General features: G+C 45.1%; 2 protein-coding genes across 5 annotated transcripts in view; one reads left to right on the plus strand and one right to left on the minus strand.

The window, feature by feature from the left end:
• SIMC1 (SUMO-interacting motifs containing 1) overlaps positions 1-1390 on the plus strand; it is an 84967-nt gene extending 83577 nt beyond the window's left edge. Inside the window, exon 12 of the mRNA XM_012659475.1 lies at positions 1020-1390. Coding sequence (XP_012514929.1) covers positions 1020-1282 — 263 coding nt within the window. The 3' untranslated portion in view covers positions 1283-1390. The remainder of the gene's footprint in view (positions 1-1019) is intronic.
• Positions 1391-1932: 542 nt separating this feature from the next.
• KIAA1191 (KIAA1191 ortholog) lies at positions 1933-15360 on the minus strand. Of its 4 annotated transcripts, XM_012659493.1 has the most exons (10): positions 15157-15218; positions 14700-14782; positions 14014-14121; positions 13631-13717; positions 11123-11301; positions 8147-8273; positions 5959-6083; positions 3772-3878; positions 3444-3586; positions 1933-3330 (listed from the first exon to the last, which is right to left on the minus strand). In XM_012659493.1, the coding sequence occupies exons 4-10, from the start codon at positions 13656-13658 to the stop codon at positions 3122-3124; spliced, it is 918 nt and encodes a 305-aa protein (XP_012514947.1). In that variant the 5' UTR covers positions 13659-13717; positions 14014-14121; positions 14700-14782; positions 15157-15218; the 3' UTR covers positions 1933-3121. The 4 variants fall into 4 exon arrangements, with proteins under 4 accessions (XP_012514947.1, XP_012514946.1, XP_012514948.1 ...); XM_012659492.1 differs by lacking the exon at positions 14700-14782 and having other exon boundaries at positions 15157-15360; XM_012659494.1 differs by lacking the exons at positions 11123-11301; positions 14700-14782 and having other exon boundaries at positions 15157-15356.
• Between the last annotated feature and the right edge of the window lie 3042 nt (positions 15361-18402).

An 18402-nucleotide genomic window follows, 5' to 3' on the forward strand; every position in this document is an offset into this window, starting at 1 on the left:
TTCTTAACTGGCTTTTGGGGAAAAGGATCTTTCCCTCCTCTTCCCCCTCTTTTTTATTACATGCTTAGGAGTTTAAAATTAAATGTATTATCACAGTGTATCAATTTTTAAAGTTCAATGTGTTAAAATAATCCATTTTTGTCATTTTATGACATTGTCCAAAGTGTGGCCAACAGGAGCCTCCTTCAAGTTGGCTCCTATGTCCTTTTGACAGGTCTCCATCAGTTTTTAAAGCATTCCCTTACTTTCTTATGAAAAGTGTTTCAGGTTCACCTTGTAATTTTCTTGCCTTGGTCTTAGGTATCAGCCTTTTTGCCAAATAAATTCAGATTTATTTGAATGGAAATGATAGTTAGAAACCAAGGTCTGGGTGCTAAGTATGCTGATTGCTATTGAGGTGTCTCTGCTTCTAGGCCTTTTCTGATGACAGAGCTAGTAAATTATGTAATTTTTTAAAACAAGTTTATACTGGTACCTCAATTTCTACTCTAATATTACAGGATTCTTCCTCTTCTCCCACAGTGAGAACCCTTATTCCCAGTGACAGAAATACATTCATTTGATCTATCCTACAATACATATAAAATGAATGAGTCACAATAAACCAGTACCACAAACTTAAGTTTAATATTTCCAGTTCTTTTCATAGAAATCTCCCTAGAGATATTCAAAATTCACTTGAATTTTTTTCTGAGTGGTTGTATTAATCTGAAATATAGTTTGTTTAATATAGGCTCATTGTTTAAATCAGCAAAGGGGAAAAAACTAAAACCAAATGCTATTTTTTTTGGAATTTTTTTTAATATATAAAACTTCTTGAGGACCAGAGAACCAAGAACATGGGACATTTTGGAAATGGAGTTACCACCACAGGCCTTCCCATGGCCTTTGACTCGTATCCCAGTAGCTAGTCAACAAGTCTTTGCTGAGGCCCTGCCTACTAAAATTGGACTTCATCTTCTTAAGTCATAAAGGAACAAAAAGCAGTTAAGAGCAGTTGACCTCTTTCCCTCTTTCAGAGCATTTACGGAGTTCCGTGATTGATCGCAAAGACTTAATAATCAAAAGGATTAAGCCAAAGCCCCAGCAAGGAGATGACATCACAGTGGTGGACGTGGAGAAGCAAATCGAGGCCTTCCGCAGCCGCCTGATCCAGATGCTGGGGGAACCGCTCGTCCCCCAACTCCAAGACAAAGTGCACCTGTTGAAGCTCCTCCTCTTCTATGCTGCGGACTTGAACCCTGACGCGGAGCCCTCTCAGAAGACCTGGAGCAGCTCCTGAGGGCCTTCCAAGCACTGAACACCAAGAATACCTCCTGAACTCTGTCTCCAACTACTTAGAAGCTCTGCAAGTATGAAAAGTAGTCAGTCTTACAGGACCAAACCTATCTTATTTACCTATAGGTTGTAATAACTTTCTCTTTAGTAAATATTTTTTTTAAATCCTATCCTAACCTGTTGTCAAATATGGCTTAAATACACAAGGTGTATATATTTTTTAATAAATTATTTATCTATACTTTTTTGAAACAGGTAATACCATACACACTCTATGTTTAACATTTCAAGATTTGCGAAAAGAATCCCTCTGCTGAACAAACTCTGTACATCAATGTTATGTCATTCAAGGTACTGACAACCTGTTTCTGAAGAGAAAAACATTCACTTTTCCCTAATGGAACACAAATATTCTATACTAGACCTGTTATAATGCCTATGAATTTGACTTTGTGGCCAGTCTGCTACTATCCAATGTAATGAAGGGGGTAGAAATAAAAGGATCGAGTGTGTTATAAAACATTTGATGTTAAAAGGATAAAATAAAAAGGCAATGATTTTTCAAATCAGGTTTACCATGCTTAGGGGTTCCATGACTATGGGTAGGCAGAATGGAAATTCTTAAAAGGACAAAAAAATAGATATCCACACTTCAGAAAGTAGTAAGGATTTTTATTGTCAAAACGAGATCATAACAGAGGACACAAATAAATTAATTGTTCTGATAACTGTAGACTCCAGGGCATCTCTATGGAAAGGTCAGCTTCTTAGGTACTGATAGATAAAAGATGATCCAAAACAAAAACAAGTACGAGACAGGGCTCAAGGCAACGACTGAACATGTACAGTGAGGAGAAACAAAAAGGCAGTTTCCCTATTTCCTTTCCTCAGTAAGGTAAGTGTTGCATAAGGGAATGAGGCTCGTTTTGGTGACAAATGCTTTCATACAGTTTTGAATTCTTCCATCTCCTCCCCCCAAAAAAGATTCAGGCCCTGACCTGATGACAAACGAGGAAATTAAAATAAGGCGACACTACTTTCACTTGAACTCAAGACTATAATCTAATTGTAGTTACCATCGTTACTTAACATCCATTTATCTATACCAAATCAGTAGACTGAATTTTCTCCCTTAGGAAGTTTGCAACCAAACTGGAGTTAAATTAATCTCATATTAAAGTACAAAAAAGGATATGCAAGACTAGTGTTTGTTCTATGACATACAAAAGAAACATCCCTCCAGTAACACTGGCCCAAGAGGTACCACATGAAGAACTGGCTAAAAGGCAAAGTGATCTGTCGGGTATGCCAAAACACAAGGCAGTTCCAGTTTCAGCCTGGAAAGAGGTCCCTGCCAAGTCTGGCTTTTAACTGTACCCAGGTCTCAAAAACAGATCTTAGGCCCACCTACCCGACGAGGCTGATACACAGCACCAGTATAGGCAAGAGGCCCAAAGCTGTCTAAACTAGTCAGCGAGCACCTCTATGCCGTGATTTGTCAGTGTTCACGCTGACGGTGGTAAAAGAATCAAGAAGCCTGGATTTTTAGAACAGCACAAACATTAATTACCTAGTAAGCAATGATCAGATTCTTGTCTAGGGTAAATGATACAAAAATAGGTCATCAGGTCCCCCATACATTGCTGAGATTTAATCTAACTTTAAAGCAGTACAAAATGGCTTCTTCCACACAAGGGCAAACTTTGCACTAATGTTTCTCAAAAACCAGTTATGTCTTCAGGTCGAGCCTTAGTTTAAGAGGTTTTTTAAAAATATACCTTTCGTATGTCAGAGCCAAGGTAAAAGAGGAGTGGGACTCTAGAATCCCTGGCACAGAAGAGCTCTAGAAGCCAGTGGGTGTGAGCACATTCAGGTCACGGGGTTTGAGATTATGGGTCCGTGGGGGTTGTGTCTTCCCTTCTATCGCTGGGATGTCCATCTTGGGTGGGTTGAAGGTTGCTGGATCTTCAGCCATTCGGGTAGCCTGGGCTCGGATCAGTTCCATTGGAGAGGGTTTCTGGGCTCCTCGGTAGGCCTGCGTGGCAAAACCTCCTACGGAGGTAAACCAGAGAGCAAATGATTTCAAAACCAATAGGTAGCTCCTGATTTAAGACATGGCAAAATGCCTGCCACTTTGCTTCCATTTTTGAAGGCACTGCCCTTACCTGAATCATACTTCTGGAGGGGTCTTGTTCCAAACAAGCTCCATTTATCTGATGGGTTTCTGTCCCTATCCCCACTTCCAGAATCCATGGTACTAGGATTTGGGCCAGGTAAGGCTGTGGAAGAGCCAGAAGGGAACCAGCCTCTGGAAAAGAGAGAATGTATCCTAATATATTCTCTTCCTACACCCTTAGAAGTGTCTCACACCAAAAAATAGGAAGTGTGAACTAGCCCTTCTCACTCAGAAACCAAAGGCCTAAATACAACTTTGTCCTCAGCACTAGCTTCCCCCTGAAGCACACTGACACTCGGGTCACAGGAAGGGCTCACCTGGGCCTGTACTTGGGGGAAGAATGAGGGGTGCTGCTCGGGGTGGACTGGGCTGACGCAGGCTGCTTCTCTTCTTTTGTTTTCTCTCCACTCTGTAGCTTTAGTTTCTGTTCAGATGGGTAAAAAGAGAGACTTTTTAAAAATGACTGCAAATCTAAAATAGCTACTGAACGGCCGAGTCTGGGCACAAACAATTTGGTTCACATTCTAACTTTAGGCACAAGGAAAAACATCCATAGGTGGAACGGTTTTGGATGATCTAACAGATATTCCCTTTGTTTTGCCATACTACATGGAATCCCATCTTTTAAAAGATGCATTCATCCTACAACATGTCGCAAACATCTCCGTATTAAAAGCTCTACACTAGAGCTTTTAGTTTCAGAAAGTGAAGTAATTTCCCCACGTGCACTCAGCCAGTGAAGTGGAAGAGCCAGAAGGCAAGCTGCGGCCTTCCTGGCCTTTCGAGCAGGGCCTTGAGCTCTTCTCTCACCGCCTTTCCTAGCATGCGCCACACGCGCCGTTCCTCGTCTCTCAAAGCCAGGACTCGGGCGTGCTGCTCCTCAGCTGAACACTTCCTCCGTGGGGCCTGGCCCAGTCTCTCCTCCTCTCCGCTGACCAGCTCCTCAGGGGCCCCTCAGCATTGTAAGCAAACCTCAGCAGACTAGCAGGCTGGGAGGGGAGAGACAAATCTACTTCTCAGTCCTAGAGCAAGGCTCTACCCTCCATGTCTGGTATGCCACTGCCTAGTCCAACCTACACTCCAGGCAAACAAATGATCATGTTTGAATCTTCTCAAACATCCGACATGCCCATTTTTGTAAGATGACAATCTGTTATGAACTGGGGCTAGGTACACCTAGCATTTCAGCTGTCCTCATGTTGTACTCCTGTGGGTAGGATGCAGAAAACAGGCCAGCCAAAGTCAGTTCTACCATCATATAAGGTGAATTGCTCAAATGGGATTCCAACTGACCTATCCTAGAAAGTTTTCGATTAACTGTCAAAAGCTGACACAGTACCCCTCTCTGGAAGCATGTGTCTTGTGTGAGAGTTTAAACTGGCCACCAGCCCAACCCTGATCCCCTATACCAGTGGTTTTTAAACTTAGCCTGCAAAAGAATCTTGTGGAATGCTCATTACAAAATACACACAGTCCACAATGTCTGATATCCCTTCCCCAGGCCACCAGATCCATGTTATCCCTCTTTCCACAGGCTGTATATCATGACCCTTCCCTGCCTTCCACGCTCTCCTCACACCCTAGCAGACTCTTACAGTAAAGCTTGTAACGGGGTTGGGTTATGACCCATCCTTGCCCACAGGAGGCAGTCGAAATTTCTGAGCTATATATCTGCCCCCTCACAATCTGCCTCTGCCCTTATGAGCCCCTTCAGGAGCCAGATTCTCAGACTACTTTGACAGGAGGAGGAAAAAACCAACAGGAAGTAGGGCATCAGGAGACTTGCTGAGTTCAGGCGCTGTGACTGGCTGCATTTATCACCATGGACCTCATTTTCTTCACTTACGGGGAATAGTATCTGCTTCAAAGGATCAGTGTGAAGATTAAGTGAATGCAAGTGCTTCACAAATTATAAAACCCCATTCAGTATACAATGGCATTCTCTGAAAGTTATTTGAAACTATTCACTCAAATATTTACTTATCATTAAATTAACCCTTACCAAAATTATTATTCATTCACTATAGAAATGAAATAGCAAAAACATTCCAATTCCTCATTTGATTTTAACTTGTTAAAAATTAAAGTACAATGTTCCTTTCCAGTTAATCTGTTACCTCTGTTAAAACTGCCCAGTTCTCCTCTCTCTCACTCAAGGTCAATCACTGTGGTACATGAAACAATCCACCTTTGCTTTATAGTTCATAAAGTACTCACGAATAAGCTGAGAACCTCATCTGATCCTTCTAACCAGAAGTAAGCAAAACAGATACCCCCACTTTATAGATGAAGAAACAAAAACTACAAGGCTAAGAGCTCAGGAGCCTGCAGCCTGGGAGTGCACCACAGGCTAACCCAGCTCTAAATTCCTTTGCCCAACTTTCTTCCAACCACTCTTCACCACTCCCAGCTAGCTGAGCTGGAAACTTCTAAACCACGGCCACATTTCAAGCCATGAATGTTGACGGTTTTGTTTTTTGGAAGTTCCTAAGAAAGTAGCTTACGTGGAGTGCTTCTGCCACTCGAAGGTACTTGCTCTCCTCGGTGGTGAGGCCCTTGTGGGGTGTGTAGCCAGCATCTCTCAGCCCTGCCTGTTGCTCAAAACGCTGAATGCTCTCCTGCGTCTGTTCTAGGAACAGAGGAAATGATAGTCATGCCCATCCCTACTCCCATCACAAACTGAGAACACAGATAGCTGCCGTTCTACCCAGAAGCAAGAGACCACAGTGACCATCCAAGGAGGAGGGTTTGTTCACCCAGAGAGGCTTTATAGCAATAATTCCTAACCTCACACAATGGTTCTCTAACCAGAAGGAAGCCTTCCCTCACACCAAGCTAAAGAACAGATTATTCCCAAAGGGATAGCCGAAGACCCTCCACTCCTCTTAGTTGTGCACTGTGACATCGTCTTTGTATTTAGAAATGCAGCATGGAGGAGGTAGCTGACATTCAGACAGCAAAGATTCTCCAAATACCAAGTTTTCCAAGAGACTCACCACCCTCGTCACCCACACAAAAACCTTTCCCACAGAGAAATTGGGCACATTCAGGCTAGATGGCACCAAGTTTCCAACCAGACTCAAACCAAAGAGCCTGCCTTGAACTAGCCAAAGTCATCCGATCCAACGTCTCTGCTGTGTAAAATGGCCCAGCACAGCGCCCAGCACAGCGGACACGCTGCGCTCCACGCTCGCTCCCTCTGACGCGATCAGCTCCGTCAGCAAGTCAGCTCTACCGTGGCACGATGGCAGCTGACTGCTCAATCTCTACACAAACCACGTGACACGCCCTGCATACAGGAACGGGGCAGCTGTGGACCAAAAGTCTAGACGCCAGACGCACTTTATGACCTAGTCATTCCTCCTCTAAGGAAGCATTTTTATCAGAACTAGAAACAGAGAAAAAAACCTACATGCATAAAGATGTTTTCCAGTCTTACCAGGTAGTCCTGTGAAAATTTACAAAGTGAGAGGATTTAATGAACTACAGTATACCAATACCAGGTATACCAACACCAAGCTGCTTAAATGCAGCTGTTTCTTAAAAGTTAAGACTATAGCAACATTGCTAAATACTAATATTAGTCAAGAAAAACAGAATGGTATGTCTGCTATACCTGGAATTATATTAAAATATGCATATATGTGGAAGTGAATAAGCCAAATAACTATCTGAGTGACATTAGTATGCTGAAGTGCTGTAACATTCTGAACTGTTGTTAAACTGCATTTTCAATAAAGAAGTTATACTGTGCTAAAAGAACAATGACTAAGTTTTCTAACACCGCTAGAACACATTCTCAAGCTTGCAAAATACAAGTAGGAGTTGCTGATTCAAAAGGTGCATTTATGTGTAAATACGCAAAAACCAAAGTAAGAGTTTGGACTTTTGGTTCTCTAGGAATTGCCCAAGACAAACTGATGCCCTGAAGTCAAGGGCTTCTGACTTCAACAATGAGCCAACCAAGAAGCAGCTCTATGTACCTTACCCAGTAGGGGCATACTGCTAACAAGCAGAGTATGTATCTAATAATCATTAACTTCCCACGGCAGTTAGAATGGCCCTCCAGAGCAAAGAAGTTCAGTTAACTTGTTACAAGGTTTAAAAAAAAAAAATGCCGGCTCTCTTATGTCAGGCCTCATTAGGACCAATCACATATTTTGAAAGACACCTGAGGCACCAAAACCTGGTCCTCTTCCTGGTGGACCAATTCTGAGCTGTTTAATTAAAAATATATGCATATATAGGACAAATGGGAGATGCCTCGGTGCGTTGCCTTCTCCAGCAGAGCTCGAGACCGCCATGGCAGCAGCTCCCAGCCACTGAACACTGGGCCATCTAATCCTCGTCACCTCAGCCTCAACCTGCCAGCTACAGTCCCCGTTTTATAAAGGGGGAAACCGTCTCTATAGTTGCATAAGTTGCCCAAGATCACAGTGACAGATATGGGAAAACGAGATTGTATGAACAAAGTAGCATGAAGGCACCTCAATCGGCTGAGGTGCTTAATGTTTGGCAAATCTTCCATCTAAACGGAGCTTGGGCACTGAGGTGGATTCAACAGCCAAACTGCTATTGGCTAGGGCGTGCTGAGGTAGGCACGTTTGCAGAATCATCCACGGTTGGGTGGTAGGAAGCCTAAACTCTTCCCCACCCCTACTTCACTCTACTCGGAGGGTGAAGAGCGCTTACTTGTGATCAGAGAACTCATGATGACATGGGTAGCTTTAGCCTTCACCACCGGGACCTTGTCCGCACTGTCAATGGCCGGTGACAGGGTCATGGCAGGGGAGGATACACTGGCTTCTCCTTCCTCCACCTGTTCGAGAGGCAAGGAAGCACTTGAGCAGGGCAGTCACACACCTAAACTTACTTCCTTTGGGGAAGAAGTTACTGAAATACCTTTAATCTGAAAAGTGAGGAATTATTTGAAGGGGGCATTGGTCATCCCCACCCCATTAGATTTTGTCACCATGGATAACACGAAAGACGTGTGAATAGCTTAGATTTGTAAAAGTGGAAAGCCAGAATTTGAAGGTCTGAGGTCTACTACCTTCCCATCCTATGGCTATGCAATATACTATAGTACTATGCTCATAAGAATGTACAAGATTCTCATTCTCAGCAAAACAAACAAAAAGAATGCAGGAGAAACACCTATTAATAAGCACTTGACCACTATACTAGATTTCACTTCATTAACCAGAGCACTAACTAGTTCTCAAACTTTGTCAAAGCATCAGAATCACCTGGAGGGCTTGGTACACAGACCGCTAAGGGTTCTGATTCAGTAGGTCCAGGCTGGTCTGGGCTAGGGCTTGAGAACTTATGTTTCTAACCAATTCCCAGGTGACGCTGCTGCTGCTGGTCCAGAGACCACACTTTGAGGACCACTGCTCTAAAGGTTCAAGTAATGATCTTTTAAAACAAACAATCTACTTAGCTCCTGATCGTTAACGTGCAAGAACTGGGAGCATCCACCTTCTGTACTCTAAACACCTGACACCACTCTCAGGCCTGGCAGCGAGGACAGAATGAGCCTTATTCTTTCTTCTCTGCTTCTCCAGAGCAACTAAGAAAGATGGTCAGAAAGGAGGGACACAGAATATTGAAATGTTGTAGCCTTACTACAAAACAGAATTTATACTTTTCAGCTGTGACCTGACTCAAGTAAAACCTGAACCCATGTTTTCGTACTTGGAAGATGGCTGATTGCTAACACGTGGATGGTTAGGGCCAATGAAAGAATGCGCGTAATCAGTCAAGTCTGACTCATTTGCTCTCCTTTATGAGAGCAGTTGTTCCTGGCCGGATGTGGTGGCTCACACCTGTAATCCTAGCACTCTGGGAAGCCAAGGTGGGAAGGTCGCTTGAGCAAGCTCAGGAGCTTGAGACCAGCCTGAGCAAGAGCAAGACCCTGTCTGTACTAAAAATAGGAAAATTAGCCATGCAAGAATAAGACTCTGTCTCCAGAAAAAAAAAAAAAAAAAAAAGTGCAGTTGTTCCAAATCGTCAGCTGTTCCAGCTGAGGCACAAGAGGAAACCAGAGGCCCATTCATTCTTCGCCTTGTGAAGGGACCAGCAGCTTTTATACATGAAAAGTGTGTGCTGCCCTTGGAAGCACCACCAGGAGCCCTGCCTGTTTCCTGCTCTAGTCCCCGCGGCCCACTGCGGTGACATTGCAGGCAGGCTGTGGGGGCCTTTTCTCCTAGCACTTCCACTACTTTTTACATAGAACATTTTCTCCTGAACAACTGACTGGGTCATATTTCAGTGCATAATTGATATAGGCAATTGGAGGAAAAAAACTCATTAGAAGGAATCAAATACGGCTCTACTAAGAGAAAGCTAAGCCGGGAGCCAGCAGTCACAATGCTGGTTACACACCTACTATAGTGCGTGCCAAGCACTCAAATCTTATTTAACTCCACAACGCCTTTATGACATAATGTATCCTCCTCTCTCAGACGGAGCAGAGCCACTGTGACTCAGCCGTAAAGCCGTGTGCCCAAGGTCATCTGGGATTCATTCACGCCCAGGTCTGTTTAAGCAGACCCTCACTGTGTACTTCCTGTCCGGCCCTGAGCTATCACGCAGCTCAAAGTCCAGTGAAATTGTAGCTGCAGGTTAAATGGCCTTTTCTGAACTTGGCAGGCCTAGTTTATTCAGGCAACAGTACAGCTTTCTTGTATTCTTCGTGGTTGGAGAGTCAGAGGTGGGAGTCCCTGAAGTCAGGAAGCATGGGCCTCCGCAACATGACTACAACCAGCATGCAGCAGCCTGTGACAGCAAAATGCACAAAAGGACCGTGAGGGCAGATCAAGACGTGTATGAGAAAGGGCCTTGGGAAGGAGGCAGCTCTTACAGAGGACAGCCATGGGAAAAGCCACCGAGGCAGGAGGAACAGCATGAGGAAAAGCACAGCATGTGTTAAAGAAAACCAATTTGTTCCCTTCAATCACAAAATGAACATTTTTTTTGGAACCTACCTTATGTTGGGCCCTCTGCTAGATACTACAGATTGAGTACAAACTTACACAAGGCCCCTGCCCTCAAGGAACTAAAGTGACAAAGGAATGTAGGGATTATGACGGGTCTCTGGTGCAGCAAAGAGCTCAAAGGGAGCTATCACTCTCAAAGTGATAGCGTTACCAGGAAGATGGAGAGGTCAGGAAGAGCTTCACAAAAGAGATTTGAGCTAAGACTTAAGGAATACCATTTGAAAGGCAAATGGAGTGGGCGGAGGAGCGGAGTAGAGGATGGGATGGTAACCATCCTAAGCAGTCCCAGCAGTGCGAGGCAGACCTGGAGGCAGAAAATACCCTATGAAGTGCAAGAATTCTTAGGTCACTTCTACGGCTGGATCACTGGGTAGGGGGCTGGGGAGAGGCAGACCGGACCTAGATCATGCAGAACTGGATTGTGCCTTAACGCGGTGGTAGCTGGGGGGTGGGGGTAGAGAAGAGTCTTAGGTAGAAGACACGGCCATTCTAGTTTTTAATTAAAAATAAAAAAAGACACACCAACTGTAGCTGAGGCACAGAAAACATACACAGGGAGTGGTTGCTGCCCAATTCTAAGGGTACAGGGAGCCACTGAAGGTTTCTGGAGCAGAGGAAGGAGAACAAAAGGATCAAGTTGCCAGAAGCAGCCAGCAGAGTCGGGTACCTTGGCGAGGTGCTGATACTTGCGCTCTGGAATCACTGGCTTCCAGGGGATGCTGCCCATGTCCGATGGAGGAGGAGTCATGGGCGTAGGGTCCTCGAGGGCATCATCATAGCTGAATGCCCGGCGGCATATCCCGATGGGCAGGGACATCTTGCCTAGAGGCCCACTAGGCTCAAGTGCTAAGAACAGAGACACCTGTCAAGATGGGTTCAGCAACTAAACATAGTAGTAGCTGTAAACTAATCTGTAGGAAGGAAAACCCTGAAACACTTATTCTGGACAGAGGAAAAAAAAATAGCTTATTCTAGCTAAGCCAGTCAAGGAAAGATAATAGTACCCTTCCTCTATGCTTGACACTTTGGATTCTCCACTGAACCCACTCGGCAGCCCCGATCTGTTTTCCATTTAGGAAACCTGTAGTTCAGTTTAAATTTACCCCTGAGCATGGTCACACAACTTCAAAGTACAGTTTGGAATCAAACTCCAAACCTATCTCATTTCAAAAAAGCCACCCCTACTGGAATACTAAGACTCTCAATTCATGCAAGACTGAGAATACAAAATGAATGAGAATATGAAATTCTTGCTCCCGTTTTATAGATGAGGAAACTAAGGCCTAGAGGTAAAGTGATTTGCCCAAGTTCATAAAGAAAATGGTTAGCTGGGGCCTGCCCACTGTCTGACCGCAAACTCTCTGCCTTCCCTACCTCACCAAAGAAAACAACAGCACTACAAGAAATACATCACCTGGCAGAGACAATTTCCATCACAGAAAGTGTTGACAACCACTCTCACAAAGCACTTCTAGCTGACCCTGCTGTTCCTGTCCACTGGAACTGACTGCCCATCGTCCCACTATGACACAGGCACCTCCCTTCAAGGACACTCTTAGCTGTGTCAGATCAGGGAGCCAAGTTCATTCTGTTTGCTAATCCTTTCATATTAGAACTCATGTCCAGAGCCTGCCTTCAAGGTGACATTTTCCTGTTGCTAAAATTATGTAACTGCACTAAGACATCAACTTGCCTGGCAGTTAAGTCAAAACCACAAAAGACTTCATTTAAACAGCAAGGGACAAAGAAGCTACCATTATTATTACTATTAATAATAATTACTAACAAATCCATAGAAATAGAAGGAGGATTACTGGTTGCCAGGGGCTGGAGAGAGGGGCAATGAGATGTAACTGCTAATGGTATGAGGTTTTCTTTTGGGGGTGATGAAATTGTTCTGCAGTTAGCTAGTGGTGATGTTTGGAGAACCTTGTGAATATACCAAAAACCACTGAGTTGTTCATTTTAAATGGGTGGATTTTATGGTACGTGCATTATACCTCAAAACACACACACAAGCAAAAATAATCACAAATACTCCTCCTTGCTAGGCACTCACGTCCTTCATCTTATCTAATCCTCATTAAGCACATATTCTTCCCACTTTCCAGCTCAGGAAACTGAGGCATAGATCTTAAGCAACTTGCCCAGTATCACCCAGCTAGCAAGTCTGGGCTGGGGACTGAGATGCATACCTGAGCCAGTGCTCGCACTCCACATGCAACACTCCGTGCTCCCAACATTCCAAAGCACTAACCTGATGAGTACAACCCTATGACTCAGGAAGGTTACAGAGAGTTTGTGGCAATCACAGCAACAATGAAAGACAAACTACAACACAAGCTGATGATGTTTGAGATTAGAGACAGATCTACACGGGGGGGGGCCACAGGGAGACTTCTATTAACCCACTTATTTTGGGAGCAATTTCAAAAACATCTTAAAGACACTCCCCAGTAGTCATGCAAAAATAATAATAAAGTCAGCTAATATTTACTAGGAAATATATTCCTATAAAGAGAGATCAAAATTTTTCTGGGCAGCAAATGCATAGTCATCACTAACTCTTAACTCACATTTTCACATATTTTATGTTTAATATTTACGACAACCCTGAGAAATAGGTGCCATCACCTTTCTTCATCATCACACTTTACTGACAATCAGAAATTGAATGATTCAGATATTATTCAAAAATCACTTTCTCTTCCCATAAAACAATTCAAGGAGGAATTAATGACTTCCATAACCCAGAAACTGACTCCTTAAAATGTTGCTGTGAGCATTTTCATGATTAAGTTCAATCTGCCATTAAAGCAGGCTGGTTCCTTTTTGCCCAGACCTCCATCCCACCCCACCTCCACTCCCCCAAAAAAGATCAGTTTAATCACTTTGGAACATACAACAAGGACTATACAACTTACTCTAAATTCTTATTTGTTACCTATAGAAAGGTAACAAACTTGTCATACCCTTAAATGAAATGATTGCTGTCTTTTAAGTTAGGTTAAGGATTCATATCATAGCTGGGTGGTCAAGAAGATAATATTTAACAGATAACAATCTATTAAGTCTAAATTGCCAGCAGGTGGCAGAGAGTAACCATTAATATATAGTTCAGATGAAATGGTTTCCATTTAGCTTAAATGACTTTACCAAAAAGAATTAAGTTTACCAGGTACTTCTGGTTGTCTTGAAGCCATTGAAAGACTGGGATCCAGATGCTTTTTCTATATAGAATTCGGAGCTGAGTCCCTGCCACCTAGTAAAAATAACAAAGGGCATTTTCTTATGGTAAACACCAAAGAATAGCTCCAAAGCTGTTCTTTTGACGGGAACACAAATTTTTTTTCCCCCACAAGGCTTCCCCTAGAAGAAGGCACACAGAATTTTATGGCTTGTTTACAAAGTTAAAACGTACACCCAAGAGCCAGTGAGTGACAAACATGAAAATGAAAATAGGATAAAGTCAAGGTCTCGCCACACCCATGGCTGAGATCTTAACCCCTGTGGGAAAACAAAGCTAAAACACTATATGTGGTGAAAAAGTCACCTTACCACAGTGAAATTATGTGACGACTATGCTGACAGACAGATGTTAATGAGGAACATTGTCCAGCTGCTGCAAATTAGCAAAACTTCCTGGGAAGAGTCCATCCAGAGGTTCTAGTAACAACAAACAACCAGCATTGGTACAACCCTTCAGAATGTGCCAAATACATTCCTGTAAGCTCATTTATTCCCCATAACAACCTCCCAAGGGGTATTATACTCATTTCCTTAACTCACGGCAAGGGCCTACTTACTAGAGTAGGTAAATTCTTTCTTTATTGCGAAAACTAACTAATATTTATAGCGTTTTAGCTTGTCTTCTAACTCTTGCGGCAACACAGCAAAGCAGGTATTATTTATCCCAAATTTAAAGAGAAGGAAACTAAAAATCAGAGGCGTTAAATGATTTGTCCAAGGTCACAGATAAGTGGCCCATCTGCAAGGCAGGTAGCTTCATCCCCACTTTACAGAGGAGTTAAAACAAGGCCCTGAGCAAGTCAAGTTACTGTGCTTACTTTTCAGCTTGCTACACTGCCCCTCTATTCTGATAGAGCTCGGAGAGCAGCCCACTCAGTTCTTCACTAAAGAGCATCGCAAAAACCAAAGTTCCGCCACTCTCCCGGGCCAGGGAGCATTCTCTGCCCAGATGCATCCCCTTCCCCTTTCCCCGCAGCCCTCACCGTCCCTCACACCCCTCCTGCGCAAGGCAACCAGTCAAAGCCAACAGGATTTGAAAGGCCAGGTCCGACTCGACAGCCCCTCGCACCCCTCGAGGCTAAGAAAGACGAAGGAGATTAGGGCCAGGGCCCGGCACAAGCCTAGGGTCGGGCAGGGCGGGGGCTCGAGAGAGGAGCGTGAGGACAGGAGTGGGACGTGCTGGGCTGCGCGGGTCCGACGAAGCGAAGGAGAAGCCCCGTGCGGCGCCACACAGCATCAGCAGCAGAGAGGAAGCCCCACTAGCGGACCCAAGCCAGCGGGGCGAGGGAGCCGAGGGGCGGCCCGGCCGAGCTCTGAGCGGGGCTAAGGGGTGAGAGGAGAGGCAGGGAGGGCCCCCGGCTCGGCCTCGGTGGAGGGGCCGGAAGCTCACCGCCCACCCAGATGGGCAGAAGACGCAGCCCCGGGAAGGGCCCAGGCCCGCCATCTGGTCACCTGTTCTGCTGTCGCCGCGGAGCTGCCTGCAGCCCGAATTCCGACACTAAAGTGGCTCCGAGGACCCACGTCTCCCGAAAGGTTGTGGCGCAGTTTGGACCCAAGCCATCGTGAGAGCGGCGGCGACACCCGAGGCCTCCGTGCCGACCAGAGAACACTAGCCGCCGGGCCGGCCGGCAGCCTCGGTGGTAAAGCCTCCCGAGAGCGCGGCACTTCTCGCGAGACTCGGCCCGGGAGCGCTCGGGGCGCGCCGGGAGTCGTAGTTCGCGATCAGGAGGCCCCACGCCCTCAGCTGGCTGCTGGGGCTGCGAGTGTGGAATCCGCCGGCGCCGAAAGGAAAAACTACCCTTACCACCACTTCCTCAGCGCACGTTCTGGGCCTGTGTCCGTGCCTGGCTGAGAGAAGGTGGAGATGGCATAGTAAAGTGACACCCACAAACCCAAGTCCACAAGGTTCAGAAAGGGCTGCCGAGTGCCGGCGCTTGTCACCCTGTTTTTCCCAATTCACGGAGGCGAAGCTAAGGCTGGGAGAGATGAAAATTCTCTTTGATTTTAATAAGCGGTGCAGTGAGCAGGGACTGTCGTCCAAAAACAGCTGGGTTAGGCAGGGTTTATACCAGTCGTTGAACCAAAAAGGGGAGCACACCGCGCCTGCCTCCCCTAGGTAAGGAAGTTCTGGTATCATTTCCCTTTTACGCTAAGGAAAGTGAGGCTTGGAGAGGTGCCAGCGCAGATGTCACATCCCGAAGGAAGACTTCTCTTTTCCCTGAAGCATTTACAAATAGAACAAAGGAAAAAAGTTGAAGCAGAGGAAGAAATTGCAAAAGTCCACCTGCCTTTCTACTCCAGTCCAAAGCTTGCCATCAGGGCTCGTCTCAGGAGGGCTGTGGGGGCTGAGGGTGGAGCTCACGTTTAGATTTCAGCACGTGAGGTCTGCCAGGTATGCTGGCAGGACGGAGAGGCTTTGCTCCTGCAACTTCAACCGTAAGCGCCTTTTCCAGAGCAGGGTGCGTGAGCGCACCACGAATTAAAGTCTTTTATAAATTCTACAATTACTTTATGACTAGCACAATTACACTGCAGTGTGATTCGTGTGTTAGAAGTGTTACTTTGTTAATCTATAGCTTTTAAAAATATGCTATATTTTTTAACCTCTGTGGAAGCAAAGTGACACCCCTTCACCACGAGGAAGGGATGCATATGGTATTTCATAGTCAGAAGGGGAAGAAATAGCACTTTGCACCCTTATATAAATCATAAGGCAGGATCGTCTCATTTAGTTCTTATCCACGAATATGTGAAAACTTAAGCCTTTCTTGGAAGTTACTGTCTGATTAAAATAACTTTATCCCTGATTTTTGTGGTACCAATGTCTAAAGCTATGTCATGACCTTGGCAAAGAGTAGCCATGTGAGAAAATTGCTATTTTCCACAAAGAATAGACTAACTGTAAACTTTTAATCTTGGCTTTCTTGTGGGGGTTTCCCCTTTAAATGAGTGTTATATTTTTTTATTTGGAGAGTTAATTCTCCTAAAGCCTAGACTCCCTTACCGGCCTTCTTTGGAAGTAAACTGCTTGGCTAAATGGCTTGTTTTCATAGGCTTTCTGTTCTAGCTAGGGGGATTCAGTCAGTCACGACAGAACTGCAAGGCCTGAGAAAGGCATTTCCTGAGCTGTCTGAGGTCAGGCCGTCTTTCTCAGCTCCTGTGGTAGATCTCTTGTGGCATTAGGTCTTCCCCCGTCCCCTTTTCTGTGCTTTTTTTCCTGACTCTGGTTTTGGTTCTCAGCCAAGCCTGGTACAGTTCTGAGCACAGCTGCTTTATTTCTCCAAGAGTGGCAGCATCGTGGGAAAGGTGGGCTTTGAGGTCTGACTGTATGGTTCTTATCTGCTGGCAGACAACAGTCAAGGGTCCCTATGTATGGTTGACCAGTAGTAAATCTGGTTGCCTTTACAAGGTATACTTGCAAGGAAACTAATGTTCTAAAAGTTTTTGTCTCTGAATCATCTTTTCCCATCTCTTTAGGCATTTCATACTTTAATGAACTTGGAGCCTGAAGAACTGGAATTGCCCAGGGTCTCTCTCACATGCTCAGCTAGCAGGCCTGCATTCTGCATGCCATAATCCTGCATACCCGCTTCATGGGGGAGGGGCCAAGCAGTGGGACAGAATCCTGCCCACCTGCCTTCCTCTAGACATCTGCCCTCTCTGGCAGCCCAAGCCCTCAGAAAGGTCCACTCCCTAAAGATCTGCTGTGCTCTAATGACCCATCCATCAGCAGACAGGAACTTAGCCACTCAGATGGTTGTAAGTGTGGCATTTGCATTTCTGGGAGCTCTGTCTGGTAGCCTGCCCCCTGTATCATTACAGATGAGGCACTCAACCTAGCAATGCTCCGGAATTATCCATGTCCATTGGCCATTCGGTAGCAGGAGAAAGTAACACTCTCAAGGGGATCTCGGCAAAGGTACCTCAGCCCGGAAATGGAAGAATTGAAATTCAAACCCAGGGCTGAGTGCCCAGCTGATAGTTTCACTGCTGGACACTGTGACCAAGTGACTAGCTAAGAGCTGACTCTAGGCAGCTGGCTGGTCTTGGTTTCAGCTTCTCCACTTTAACTTCCCTGGGGCAAGAGAGCTGAAGGCACATTCCCAGGGAAGAATCAACTGGAACTAACACTTCCCTGTAGTGGTAAGGGAGAAAGACTTCACTAAAGAAATTAGCTTAAGAATGCTGGGCTAGAGGGTCAACTATCAGACTGTCCATAGAGACCACCTTCTCCAGCCTAATATTACAGATGGTGCAACTAAAGTGCAAGAACAGCAGGAAGCAGGCCAATGTCATGCAGCTAGTCTGGAGCAGTTGGTTAGAGAGAAAATGTTGTGTCTTACTTTGTGTTAGGCACTGCACTTGGTGCTTGGGATACCGGAAAGAAGACACAGTCCCTGACTGTTATGGGCTAAATTGTGTCTCCCAAAGTTCCTATGTTTTTGATTTTGTTTTTTCTCTTTTTTTTTTCTCTTTGTGTGTATGTGTGCTGGAGGGGTGGTAGTGGCCCAAAGTTCCTATGTTTAAAGTCTAGTCCCCCAGTTCATCAGAATGTAGCAGTATTTAGAGATGAAGTCGTTAAAGGGGTGATTAAATTAAAACGAGGTCATTCGAGTGTGCCCAAATCCAATATGACTGGTGTCCTCATAACAAGAGGAAGAGACCCCAGGAACGCACGCACATGGAGGAAAGGTCATG

The sequence above is a fragment of the Propithecus coquereli genome, unplaced genomic scaffold (genome assembly GCF_000956105.1).
Source record: "Propithecus coquereli isolate 6110/MARCELLA unplaced genomic scaffold, Pcoq_1.0 Scaffold619, whole genome shotgun sequence".
Taxonomy (NCBI): domain Eukaryota; kingdom Metazoa; phylum Chordata; class Mammalia; order Primates; family Indriidae; genus Propithecus; species Propithecus coquereli.

Coding starts and splice junctions, on each gene's coding strand:
- KIAA1191 (XM_012659492.1), bottom strand. CDS start 13,658: ATGGCTTCAAGACAACCAGAAGTACCTG. Junction 3,879..5,958: donor GAGTGGCAGAAGCACTCCAC/GTAAGCTACTTT, acceptor CCATCTGAACAG/AAACTAAAGCTACAGAGTGG. Junction 3,587..3,771: donor TCCCCCAAGTACAGGCCCAG/GTGAGCCCTTCC, acceptor TCTCTTTTCCAG/AGGCTGGTTCCCTTCTGGCT.